Source organism: Trachurus japonicus, chromosome 18 (genome assembly GCF_045865225.1).
Source record: "Trachurus japonicus isolate A0001 chromosome 18, Traja_1.0".
Taxonomy (NCBI): Eukaryota; Metazoa; Chordata; class Actinopteri; order Carangiformes; family Carangidae; genus Trachurus; species Trachurus japonicus.
This window is the reverse complement of record NC_140924.1, coordinates 13039823-13053611: the sequence shown is the minus strand read 5'-3', so window position 1 is coordinate 13053611 and position 13789 is coordinate 13039823. Positions and strand designations below refer to the sequence as shown.

At 43.3% G+C, this 13789-nt stretch overlaps 2 protein-coding genes and 1 pseudogene across 5 annotated transcripts in view; all 3 read right to left on the bottom strand.

Annotated features, from left to right (window-relative positions):
• The window catches only part of LOC146968841 (uncharacterized), a 4093-nt gene extending 3083 nt beyond the window's left edge, over positions 1–1010 (bottom strand). For both annotated transcript variants that reach the window (XM_085760222.1, XM_085760223.1), the window contains exons 1-2: positions 901–1010; positions 1–111 (exon numbers count right to left, since the gene is read on the bottom strand). The exon at positions 1–111 is cut by the window's left edge and continues 231 nt beyond it. In XM_085760222.1, coding sequence (XP_085616348.1) covers positions 1–111; positions 901–937 — 148 coding nt within the window. In that variant the 5' untranslated portion in view covers positions 938–1010. The remainder of the gene's footprint in view (positions 112–900) is intronic.
• peli3 (pellino E3 ubiquitin protein ligase family member 3) overlaps positions 1–11299 on the bottom strand; it is a 62664-nt gene extending 51365 nt beyond the window's left edge. For both annotated transcript variants that reach the window (XM_085760217.1, XM_085760220.1), the window contains exon 1: positions 11020–11299. The gene's annotated coding sequence lies outside the window, so the exon portion shown is untranslated. The remainder of the gene's footprint in view (positions 1–11019) is intronic.
• LOC146968835 (muscle M-line assembly protein unc-89-like) overlaps positions 1–13789 on the bottom strand; it is a 118593-nt pseudogene that overhangs the window by 25327 nt on the left and 79477 nt on the right. The window contains exon 10 of the transcript XR_015034224.1: positions 2429–2737. The product of XR_015034224.1 is annotated as a muscle M-line assembly protein unc-89-like (transcript). The remainder of the gene's footprint in view (positions 1–2428; positions 2738–13789) is intronic.

Genomic DNA, 13789 nt, shown 5'->3' with positions numbered 1-13789 from the left:
AGCGGTTCCACACCACTGAAGGCTCGACCAGGTCAAACGTACTAAAGTCACAGGGCAGCAGGACAGACTCCTCCCCCTCATATGTCTCCACAGCTGAGGCATGCTGGGAAACTGAGGACACAGACAGAGGTGAGACAGAAACCAGAAGATAATCAGACTGATGAAGATCCAGTGTTTGACCTGGAGCTGCAGTGAACCACCAACAGTCTCATCAACACAGACTCACACACCACAGACCTGAGGAACCAAACGTTTGTTTCTCATAAACGCAAAAGTTGAAAAAGTGAAAGATTAATGTAACGAAACAAAAATATTATGATTTCATAGTTGTAAATATTTGATGTCAATGTAAACAATTTATAAGATCTTTTTAGAAGCCGTGCAAACCTACAACAAAAAGATGTATATCTATTTAGATAACAACACTCTGGGCAGTTTTTACAGGAAAATGTCAAGGGCAAAAATTGAACAGTACTGTGTGTGTGTGGCTGAGTTTAATGTTAAATAGTTTTGAGGAAAAATAAAGTAAACTGTCAAATTGCAGAGTGTTGATTAATTACTGTTGACGTGAGTAGCAGCCATCTTGAATTCTTATGTCGGGGCTGCTGAGATCCGTCCATCTTTTGGAGTTGGGGATCTGACTTCAGGGGGCGTTAAAAAAAATTGCAACTCAGAGTTCAGAAATTCAGATTTCTGAGTAAAACTGGAAGGCAACATGTCTCAGGGGCTGAATTATCTCCACATTACGGAGCAACATGTGGTTCAGAAGCAGCAGAGACACAGCTGAGCTTTAGTTTACACCTGGATCACAGTATCAGGAAACCTTTTCTGAAACATGGTTCACACAGCCAGAGTCTGTGTGTAGTTTATTAAAATTGAGTTAGAGGAAGTTTTTCTCACCGTATAGCAGCGTCACAATCACCACAAACATCTTCATCTTCTCTAAAAACACACAGCCCCGTTAACGCCGCTCCTTCCTGTATAGAGTAAATAACCGGACTGAACCAGATCTCTGCAGCGACAAACTTTTACTTTTGATTTCAACAGGAAGTGAAGACAGACAGTCTCCATCAGCTGACAGAAAAGAATGTGGCTGCCTTGTTCCTACTTTACACTTTACAGTCTGCTGGCTCAAAGAAATAATGTCGTCAGGTCCCTGTCATAAAGTCTAAGCACTCTCCACCTCTAACTATAAAATCACTCATTTAAAAATAATGAATTTGTTAAACAAGTGGAATAAAACCAACATTAAACTGGAATGACTAAAAAAACCCACAAAGCTGCTGATACGTACTTGTTGTATATTTTTGTATAAAGTTAAACACAAACCACACGATTCTGCAACAGGACTAAGAACTAAACACGTTTTACTCTACGCGAAAATATAGCGATTTTGATGTAAAAAAAATACTTAAACTATTTTTTTTTAAACATGAATTTGGTTTCTATCGAGAGATAAATTAACAATGAACACGTAGATCAGAATTAAAGCATTGTGGGGTCTGGCTGTTCTGTTGTTAACTGTTACAAAGGATACTTTTTTTCCTTTCCTCTGAAATGTCGAAACAAGATCAAAATGAAAGAAAAACAGAGACAGAGAAAGTTTATCTAAAATGAAGGAAGATAATCAGACTTCTCCACCACAGGCCTGGGACCAGTTTCAGATTCACAGTCAAATGTTTACTAGGCTATGTTTACTTTCTGATGAACAACAGTGACTCAAGAACGATACAATCCAATGACAATAAGAAAAATATAACTCATTGATAAAAATAAAAAAAGATAGTAAACTGATACACCATGGTTGATACATCATGTAAAATGAAAGCCTTTAGTCGTGTGTGCAGCAGGTTATTATGACCCATAGCTGAGCTTTGTTGACAGGCGCCATCTAGTGGTCGTTGTAATTATGACAGGACTAAAGTTGTGACTTGGTGAAGGAGGCTGAGGTGGAAGCAGGTCAACACAACACAGGAAGAGAGTAGTATGTGACTCCTTTATGAAAGCTGCAGTCAGAACCTGGAAATCATTTATTTTACATTATATAGGTCATTTTAACACCCACCTGTCCAGGACCCGACAGACCCAGCATTCATTAGTGGAAGTGACATCACTTTGCAGGACTGTTTTCATCTTGACATTAAAGACTTTTATTTTGAAAATTCGTCATAAAAAAGCAACATTTTATTGAACATAATTCAATGTATGTAAACAATAAAAGGGAGAATCATCCTCTTCTCTCTCTCTCTCAGCTTCACCTGTGCAGACAGGTGTGATCCATGAGCGGGAGCTGGAGACGGAGAACGGATGAAGAAGTATTTTTTCCACGATATTTCACCATGTCCCTGTAGACGAGACAGAAGACAGTGAGACAGAGACAAACAACTAGAAACAAACAAACAACCAGAGACAAACAAACAACTCTGACCTTTGACCCAGAGTAACACTGCTGTCTCTCTCAGTAAGTCTCCGTCCTTGTTGTAGACTCTGCATCTGTATCCTCCTGTGTCTTTCACTCTGGGATGTTTCAGGGTCAGACTGAGGTCTCCAGTCCTCAGCAGGTCTTCATCCATCTCTGTTCGGCCTCTGTAATCCCAGCCCTTTGTTTTAAAACCTTTCCCAAACACATGTACCTTCTTGTTGTGTCTGTCTGTCCACTCCACTCTGACGTCTTCAGACAGACCAGCTGTGGTCTTGAAGGGCAGCTGGACAGACTCCGCCCCCTTCTCCACCTGCACTTGTTGGACTGAGAGACAACAAACCACATGATGATGTCATCAGACAGCAACAGCAGCAGGTTTTAATCTCTTTACTGAAGGATCACAGAGATGTAGAGGAACCTGAAGGACAGAACCAGACCAGAGGGACAGTGGACACATGGAGGAAGTCAAACCAGGTGTTGAAGGTGTTGGACATAATCAGAGTTTAGTTTTGTCTCCTCTGAGACTTTTCTCTGTCACATTGACACGTGGATGAAAACTGTCCTCTGAAGAGAAGAAGACTTCTCCTGTGTCCGTCCTCAGTGTCTCACACTCATGTCCAACCTCAGAACAAAACACTGACACACAAACGTCCATCACATCAAAGTGTCTCAGTCTGTGAATCTGTCAATGCTGCTTTGGATCAATAAAGTTGATCCTGTCAAAGTAAAAGTCTGGGACGTGCTGCTGATGAAATGTTAAAGCATCAGTTGGTGTTTTCACTCCAACTATTGATCAGTGTTGATCAGGAGCAGTGGTTGGTTTGATCAGAGGGACAGATGGACACAGAGGACAGAGGACATCACAACAGAGACATTGGACAGGAAGTCCTCACTGAGAACAGGAGACACAGCAGACACACAATGAACAACATTCTTACCTCTTTTTAAGATCAGCCTTTTATGAAATTTAAGGCACCAGGCGACACCAAGAGGAACAACCAGTAGAACCAGCAGAACCAGGAAACCACACAAAACGAAGCCTTCAACATTTGTAGAGTACTTCTCTGTTGATGAGATGAACATAAACAACCTGTATCTACAGCTCTGACCTTTGACCTCTGACGTGTACGTGTGTAGAGGATGTGTATGTTAGTGATCACCACTGTGTTTTCTTTGACCTTGCCTTTCCCCTGGAGCCTCCTCCTCTGAAAATGAGGGCAGAAAGACAGTTTATAAATGAGGATGTGTTTAGGAAGTTTTCTGCTACAGTATGTTTTTTTTTTTTAATTAGTGCAATGTGTGAAGTCATACAATCAAATAGTACAGGGGTGCAACATGGTGATTAACAAACAGTACAATACAAACAAGACTTCAAATAGGCAAATGGAGAGGAGACAAGAACAAAACATGACAAGAAACTAGAAAATTTCCTCTGGGAAATTTTGATAGGGCCACTGGAGCTACGGCCGGGGTTGCCATCTCTGTCAACATGGGAATCAAACCCACGGCCGACTTAAGGTCAAGAGCTGATCAGACAGACACATGATCATCCTTCTATAAGCACTGAAATGGAGAGCTGTAATCATGTTGAGTTGTGTGTGTGTGTGTGTGTGTGTGTGTGTGTGTGTAACTGTAATCCTGAAGCTACCTATGTATGTTGTGTGTGTGGTTGTGTTTAACAGAGACTTGAACTAAACCTGATGAAGGTGTCTGAAGCAATGTTACAAAAGTTTAAAAAAGCAACCCATATTAAGCACAGAGCTTTGAGAGAGAAGTCAATTAATCACAAAAGGGAGCAACAGGAGTAATAAAATCTGAACTGAGAACTGTATGAAATGTGTTTGTGTAAATGTGGCACAATCTGAGAACAGCTTCAAGAACTGGTTCCTGAGTCTGAGTCATACTTATTTGGGCCTTATGTGGATGCTATATGTTCATTTTCTGGTAAACAACAGTGAATCAAGTACGATACAATCCAACGGTGACAAAAGAAAAAAATATAATATTGATACACCATGATTGATTGACCATACAAACAAAGAGCCGTCACAATAACTGTGGTTTGTTGATAGGCGCCATCTAGTGGTCGTAGCAACAGGAAAAGAGTGGTGACTTAGACCGCCCCAGGAGGTAACTACTAACCCACATATTTTAAGTGTCTCACATATAAAAGTGAACTGTAGTGATAGAGTTGAGTGATTTCCCTTATCAACAGAGAATCATTAATGACACTGAACTGTATATTTTATGTCACAGTGGCTCTTTAGGAGCAGAACAGCAGGTCCGCTCTGACCAATCAGAGGCGATCTGGCGATAGTAAGTCCCGCCTTCCTGTTGCCATGTAACCGCGGGCGATATTTTTTTTCGTAGGATGAGTCCGGGAAAGTCCCGCCTTTCCCGCCGTTCCCGCCTCTGATTGGCTAGATGGGCTCCATTTTCGACTCTGATTGGCTAGAAGGGCTCTCGCCTGATTGGTTGTTTGTTTTGGTTGTGAAACGGCTGTGTAACGGGGTGTTCCCACCAAACGCGATGACGCTTCATCGCGCGTCGAGATTACATGTAAAGTCAATGCAAACACGCGATTAGTCGCGTCATCGCGCCGGGCGATGCGATGGACGCGATAGCGCGGCGCGATGGACGCGTTGGCCGCGAAAAATCGCCTCCATCGCGTCGCCCGGCGCGATGACGCTTCATCGCTCGAGTTGAAATAATTGAACTTTTGCGGCGAATTCGCGTGAAGACGCGCCGCGACAGCCAATCAGCTTTGAGATCGTCACCGACGTGCTGACGTACGGACGTACTGGTGTTCCCTTGGCAGCTTAGTCAGAGCGAGTCTATTGACAATATTAGAAGTTTTCTGGTTTAGTTTAGTTTATTATTCAGATCCCCATTAGCTGCTGCAAAGCCACAGCTCTTCACTGTTGCTTTTCCGGTGCTGTTACAAACGTTTCTGATTTGGAGATTCGGACCTGAAAGCCCGTTATCACTGCTGTTTTCAACCAGCGGGCGCTGCGAGCCGGCCGCCCCGTCCCAAAGCACTCAACAGGCGGTCAGTCACACAGTAGTTCACGGAGCTGTCTCCTCCTCCTCCTCCTGCAGCCAGAGACCCACACCGCTGTTCCTCTCCCATCTACAGGGACAGGACCAGTGCAGCAATAGTGGTTATCTCTGCCAGAGAATGAAATAGTGGGAGAAATGTTGTTGTTTGGGCGGGCTCGTCGCGCGACGCGATGCCGCGACGAGGCGTTTTTTGCATATTGGACCAGCGTCAAAACTGGAGCGTCTAGCGCGACGCGATTTCATTTGACGCGCGATTCAATCGCGTTCATCGCGTTTGGTGGGAACACCCCGTAACGGCTGTGAAACGCAGGCTGTCGGCAAAGCGTGATAAGTGCCTGGATCTACTTGGACTCTCTCTACTTATCTGGCCTGTCTAGCCTCTACCTGGTGTTTTTACTAAACTTAACCAACTCCTTTCTTCATTGCCACGCCTAAACCTAACCAGTGGCACAATTACACTTCTCACTCAAACTCAAAATGTAAATTTGGACTCTCTCTACTGGCCTGTCTAGCCTCTACCTGGTGTTTTTACTAAACTTAACCAACTCCTTTCTTCATTGCCTAAACCTAACCAATGGCACAATTACACTTCTCTCAAACTCAAAATGTAAACTTGGAATATTAATTTAAAAACTAATTTTTTTTAAAATGTGAAACCAGCGGGGATCGAACTCGGATTCACCACACCGCAGGTGAAAACGCAAACCGCTACGCCATGGCATCTGATTACATTTCATATTTCAGTTGTGTGTATTTTAGTTTACTACAGTACTGTTGTGAGATGACGTCAATCGAAGGAGAATTCATCCAGCCAATCAGAGGCGGGGAAGGCGGGACTTTCCCGGACTCATCCTACGAAAAAAAATATTGCTAACCGCGGAGCGTGTGTGAGCCTCTTCCGGTCCGTGAGGAGAGACCTCGGGGGGGTGGGGGGGGGGTGGGGGGCTGTCTATAATAATAATAATAATAATAATAATAATAGTTATGAATAGTTATGTTTATTGTAGTTTTTCTCTCTGTCTCTCTCTCTCTCTCTCTCACACACACACACACACACACACACACACACATTATACCTGCAAACTGAGTAGGCTAGAGGTGTAAAAGGTGACAAAATATATCCCTCTAGGGGGGTCTGGGGGCACCCCCCCAGAAAAAAATTGTGATTTTAACATGTATTTGAAGCATTCTGGTGTACTCTGAGAAGAAAATAAAGGGAAAACACAACATTTGCTTCAGATAAGAGGGAAAAAAGCAGATCTGTGGTTCCTATCATTGTATGGCTGGAGTGTATGAAACTGGTCTAGTGGGGAGCTGTGGCTTTTGGCCTGGACCAGCCTATTGAGCCTATTAATATATGAAAGGACAGAACAGACATGTCCTGTGATTTTCAGTCTTCTACTACAGCCTGATGATACAAGTCAGGTCCTGAAATGTGTGTTTCTCTTCTGTAATAAACATTCTACATACCCATTCGGAGTTTGCAGGTATGGCACACGTGCATGCATGCGCACACACGTACACACAGACGTACACACAGACGTACACACACACACACACACACACCTGTTGCTGCGCTGTCTCTCTCTCCTCTGCTCTCTGGACTGAGCTGCCTGGCTGTACTTTTGGGCTACCCAGTCTGCATCTTGATGTTATAGTTTTCAACGGACTGGCCCAACCAGCCCGACCGCAGGCGTCAGTTCGAGCCGCGTTCAGTCTGAAAACAACTCGGTCAGGTCAGGTTGTGTCTCGGGCTTCGTTCTCTCCCTTTTTTTTTGACCATCGGATTCGGACCAAGTCGGGTCCAGGCTTCAGCACCGTGCCGCTGTTGGTGGGGGGTGGGGGGGTCGCGGATCGACAACTCCCCGTCCTACTGTGCTGTGATCACAGGCTTGAGCAGCCGTCCAATCGACACGCGGATAAGCATCGCGCACACCAATCAGAGAGGCTATTGATGAGTGCCAAAGCTTGCTTTAAATTTTTTTTTTTTTTTTTTTTTGGCCAAATCGCTTGATTTTGGCGTGAGAATTGTTTGAGTGGCGTGAGAGCGTGAGACAGGACCTAAAAGCGTGTGACACACGCCAGATGCGTGAGAGTTGGCAACCCTGCTTCAACAGAGACGGTAAGCAGTTGAAAAGTCACCAAAACCTGACAAGATATGGTCTAAACAATATTTCGTTGATTTCCGCTCGGAGTTTATCCAGATAGTAGTAAAATGCTGTGCAGAAAAGGTTTGTTAGCAACTGCTATCCTGCTGCTAATAGCTTCAGCTAGTTACTGTTAGCTTCCACGTGGTGGCTGCCTTTGGTGTGTGTGTGTTTCTCTGCTGTGCTGCCAGGGAGAAGTTAATTCATTTATTTAAACACTGTGTTTATGTTTTAGATAATGTTGGGCTATATATTGGGCTCTTCAGGCTATATGTTGAAAAAATCTTTACTTCTCATATGGTGAAAACTTAGTTAATGAGTATTAAGTAGCCTAGTCATTGTGTGGAAACATTTATTACAATTTGAACTCATGTAACATTACATGTTATATTGTTGAAACTTCCATGCATAAGACAGAGGACAAAGCATATTAACTATTATTTGTTCAGTTCATGTTCAATGCAGTTCATAATAATGTTAATAGAACAGGTAGATTTGTGATGCTATTCTTCTGACACAAATATGTTTTTTTGTTCCCTTCTTGTAGTTATTTTCTTGTCCTGGTCCCTGGGATTTGAATGTTCTGTGATGCTGATGGCGAGCCTTCCCATCTGGAGCTAAAAGGAAAGACAGAATCACGAGAAGATGTTGTGGCCATCGAACACATTCCTCTCCCACTGTACTGGTTGGTGTGGTAGGCCAGACAACAAACACTCACATAAACACACACATAATCCCCATTCCCTCAATCCCCATATATACTATACTTTTTATATTCAAAATACACATAAATGCCTTTGCCTGCTACATACATTACCAAAGTAAGATAAGTAATACAAGTGAAACGAAAATACAAAATACAAGTGAAACAAAAAAATAAACACAAATACGAGGCAAAGTTTCCAGTTCAATTATACTTTATTGGTTAGTCAATTTACTATTTTAAAATACAGAAAGATATAAAGTTATGCACCATTTACTAAATGTAGAGAGATGTTCACTTACTAGATAGAGATGTTATTGTAGTAAAGTAAATTAAAATGCTTAAAAGGTGGAAACCCAAACGCAGCAACTGTCTGATGGTGGTTCTGTGCCATGGGGTAAAAAGAAAAAGAGATGGTATTATTAATATAAAAAACAGTTATGACAAGATTCGTAAAGCAGGCTGTAGCTACATGGAGGGCTAGTGTCCACTAATCCTTATTCACCACATGCTTCCCTTCACCAGCAGAGACCTTCACACAAGCACAGCAAGCTAACAACTCAGCAGCACTATTCTAAAAAAGTCACTCTAATATTACAAAGACACTGTTTACATAAGGTAAAATAGGTAAAACATTAATTTATGGGCTTTATTATATATATTATACTATATGGTCTTGGAGGCAACAACAAATTTACTCTAAAAGGCAAAACAGCACCAAACTATCCTGAAAGAAAGAAAATATACACAGGTTAGAAACAATAACCAACCTCCTGAGGGGGCCTCAAATTGGATTAATGTATATACAATCTCACAGCACATAAACACATGCCACTCAAAATGTCTTAAAATGTGGTACCCACAATGATCACATCCCCCTACCCCGTAAACAGCAACGGGTGATTTGCCATGACATGGGCTCCATGTTATTCCCATGATCCCATCGAACTCTAACCTGTATGAAGCACCTAAGTTATGATTCTGGAAGTCAAATGAAGCTGAAGGAAAATGAGGAGGAGCAACCGTCTGGGAGCGCGAAGAGAAAAGAAACAGGCTGAAGAAAAAAGAAAGCAAAGCAGTGGTAAGTGGAGCAGATAATGATCATTAAGTAAAACATGAACAGTAAATAACTGTTAGATTAGTGGTGACCACTGTGTTAGACTAAAAAATGTTAACGTTAAGTTAATTACTTCACCTTTTTGGTTAGTTAGCTAGCGAGTCGGACTGACTGACCTGATCTGATTGATTGTCTGACTGACCAACTCGGTGTGTGTGGCTCTGGTAGGGCTACTGGACTCGGTTACGGTTGTTAAGTTACAAAAAAATGCAAGGTTATCTTAACGTTTATTGCTGGCTTCTTTGGCAGCAGGTAGCAACACTATTTACTCGCGAACTAGCAGGGCGACAAAGTAAATAAGCTGGCTTAGTATGTTACAGTATTGAAATGAGTATTCTGTATCATAATAATATGAAAGTGTAAGAGTTAACGAGCTATGGGTGCTATAAAATCAATGAATGATGAAAACTATGCCCAAAGAGAACATTTTAAAAATCACTCTCTTATCTCTCCTCAGGATCATTGTTTAAGTTTCTGACACCAGCAAAACAGAAGGATAAAGTGCCCCCTCCATCAGCACATATTCATTATTGTAGAGGTGGGAAACATCTAGTTTTACAGATGTTGGCTCCACACATCTGCAGCCAGCAGTGACCACGATGATCAACAACACACATCACCACTATCACCATGCATGCATCGAAGGTTTCTATGAACTTTTGGGGGCCGCAGTAGACCATCATGTCATTTCCCAACAAGCTACAGATATGACTCATTACTCAGCAAACAACAGTAGGCAACAATACAGTACAGTGTGGATCATAAACAACACCAACACCACAACACGGACTCCTCATGGGCTACTCCTCCTGGAATCATCTAGAAGCTTTTGGAGACGTGAACATGAGGATCTTAATGCGCCAGAAACGCTTCACATCTGTGTCCGGGATGATTCAAACATGGCCTCTTATTATTCCTGCTCTTTCTATGCGGATTGCAGCGGATTGCGTTTTCCACGCTGCAATGCTGTGTGGATGGACACGTATTCCCTCCTCCTCCTCCTTCTCTGTTAAGACATGATGATGATGGTGGTGATGATGTAGTAACGTGATCGGATTTGGCCGTAAACAGGTTTCACATTAAATAAAAAGGGAGGAAGAGGAGGAGGAGGAGGAGGTGGAGGAGGAGGAATAAGCATCCCCTCCATATGTGGCCTATGATTTCTTCCTGTTTTCCTGTAAATAAACACCAGTGTCTGCAGGATGGGGTTGTAGCTACACAACACGCAGTCAACACATACGCTGCATGTACGGGAAGGTATCACGGCGCGCACACACCCTCTTTACGCACAAACACACAGCAGTGACATGGAGGTAAACAATAAAAAAAAAAAAAAAAAAAGAGGGGGTAAGCGCAGAATCAGTGCACATCACTTACCAACCGGCTCACATCATGAATTCAGCGGATAACAAAGCAACACAATCCATCCACTCATCATTAAAAAGTGACTTTCACCTCCTCCTCCTCCTCCTCCCTACAGGACCAGCCCAGCAGACAGCAGGGCCTGCCGGCTGCTCCCTGTAGGACGGAGCCGCTACTCACGGATCATTCACATAAACAGGCCCCGTACCCGCTGATGTTTGCCAATGGAGGTCCGGGACCGGCTCGGGTCTGCGTGTAATTCCTCCCCGCTCTCTCTCTTTCTGTCTTTCTCTGTCTCTGTCTCTCCCCCCGTCGCCCCCCGATGTGGATGTGAGCGTGTCAGTCCCCGTAAGGCCTAGGAAGCGCAAAGACGGAGCTCAGGAGAGTGGAAGAAGAAGATGATGAAGGAGAGGATGATGGAGGAGAGGAAGAGGGAGCGCAGGACATCTGGAGCAGGAGCATCGCCTCTCCTCCGTTCACGTTTCACTGGAGACTGAGACACGTTCATTCCTCCCGACTTTAAGAGCAGACAGCGCGATGTCACGCCTCTCTCTCTCTCTCTCTCTCTCTCTCCCTCCCACACCTCCCCTCCCAGATTCAAATGTTCACTATGTTTATTGTCTGGTGAACCACAGTGAATCCAGTATGATACAATCTGATAAGAATAGAAAAATATAATTCATTATTTAAAATGACAAATTAAAATAGGCCTAGATAAAGATACAGTGACACCACAGGAAGAGTGCCATGTAAAAGAAAAAAAAGAAGCCTTAATAGTCTACTCTAGTCCTTATGTGCAGCAGGTTATTATGACCCATAGCTGAGCTTTGTTGACAGGCGCCATCTAGTGGTCGTAGTAATTATGACAGGACTAAAGGGAAAACACAGAAATTACAGTGATATCTGATTCCCATATGAAACCCACAGGCCCAGCATTAATTAGTGGGGGTTAAGGGGTTAAATGAAGTGACATCACTGTATGTTTTCACTTGGACATTAAAGCAGATATCAGTGGCACGGCCGTTTCGGCTAATGCTGTGTTCAAGGCAGGCTTTTGAAACCGTAAGTTACAGCTTCAAGTCACAACTACGACTTGGTAGCGTTCCAGGTAACCCGTAGCTCGTGTTTTTACCGTCCTGTTGTCTGTGAAAGTTCCCTATAACGGCCACTCGTAACTTCCGACCCGTGAACTCGTACCAGATCGAACTGGTATGACTTCACAGGAAGGAAAAACACAAAGTACGAGTTTCCTTGAACGCACCATGAGTTAGCAGCCCCCGCCCTTGTCAGGCATCAATTGGTCCTCGTGCTACGTCACCACATTCACGCGCATCCCTTGGCTGCACACACAGCCCTTCATGCCGTTCTCTCCCCTCATTGGATAACACTTGTATCCCACAAGGAAAATTTTCTCCTCGGGTTACAGCAGAGCAGAGTGACGGAGAGACTCGTGTTTAGGCTGAAATACTTCATGTAAGTGATTGCTGACGGAAAATAGGACTATTTAGGACTTATATTAACAAAAACATTCCACTGATATCTGCTTTAAATACTTTTATTCTGAAAATGGTCCACCACAGGCTAAACTTGCACTTGCACTAGAAACTGGCACTTTATACCCGGCACTTTATAGATCTCATGCTGACATGCACTTTATGTACGTATGAATGTGTATATGATTGTGAATCACTGTATAATTCTTGTGTATTTCTCGGTCTGTTTGTTTATTACCTGCCAAGGGACTGCGGAGGCAAATTAGCAGGCGACACATTTACATCTGTACACCCGTACTGATGTTCATTAATGTGTATTGTCCCCAGGGTTTCCGCTACATGTAATTGATCGTGGCGCACCGCCACGGCAAAATAAAAGCCGCCACACCTTCAGAATGATGATTTTTTTTTTTTTTTAATGTTAAAACAATGTAAAGCAGGGTTTCCACTAGGGGTTGCACAGACTAGTCCCCTGCTCCACAATGACGTTTTGAGCTTGACGTCGACTAGTCGCTGATCATGTAACAGTAGGCTACAAGAGTAGCGGCTTGAAACAACAGCTGAGTGCGCGGAATGAAAAAAATACGAGCGCCGTCAAGCTGGATAGAACGAGCGCGTACCAGACAGGAAGTCGGGCACAGAAAAGGCGAGAGAATCCGGTCAATTTTCAAAATAAAATAAATGATGATTAAGTTTGCTTGTCCGTCTATAAATATTTGTCAGTTGCGTCTGCACACAAGACACACATCCATAGGCTACATACAGCGCTAGAGACAGACCTGTGTGTGTGGAAAACCGAGTAGCCTACAGACGGGTCGATGTTTGACCGGCGTGGAGAGAGAGAGCAGGAGAAACTGCCGCTGCCGCGGGCTGTGTGTCCGGGCTGCGGGCAATTAAAAAAAAAAAAAAAAAACTCTGCTCATATCGACAGCTTTACATCGCGCACAACAACAACAGCAGCAACCAACCAGGAAAAACTAAAACTGTGAGTAAAACTGTGACTGAGCAGGACTGTGATCAATCAATCAATCAATCAACTTTATTTATGTAGCACATTTAAAAAACCACAGGGGAAGCCAAAGTGCTTTACATTAGGACATAAAAGATTAAGATAAAAGACATAAGCACATAAACACAGAATCACTTTAAAGGGATAGTTCAACATTTTGGCAAATTGGCCCATTGCCATAATTGCTATAGTCATAGCAGTAGGTTCGTTACCTTTAATTGTAGGTGTAAGCTATTTTCAGTACGGCGGAGCGCAGCAGCTGGCTGCTCAGAGCTACGCTATGGAGGCTAACGGAATTTCTTGGTTTCCCTCATTAAACTCATCAAATTTAACATCCCAAAACTCCACAGCGCTTTTGTAGACAAGTTGTGACCTGCACAACCACCACGCTATGAGATAATGACGGAACGATACGAAACGGAGCCGTTTTCGAGGTAAATTCATACAAAACCGCTGATGCGCGTTGCGTTCAGGGA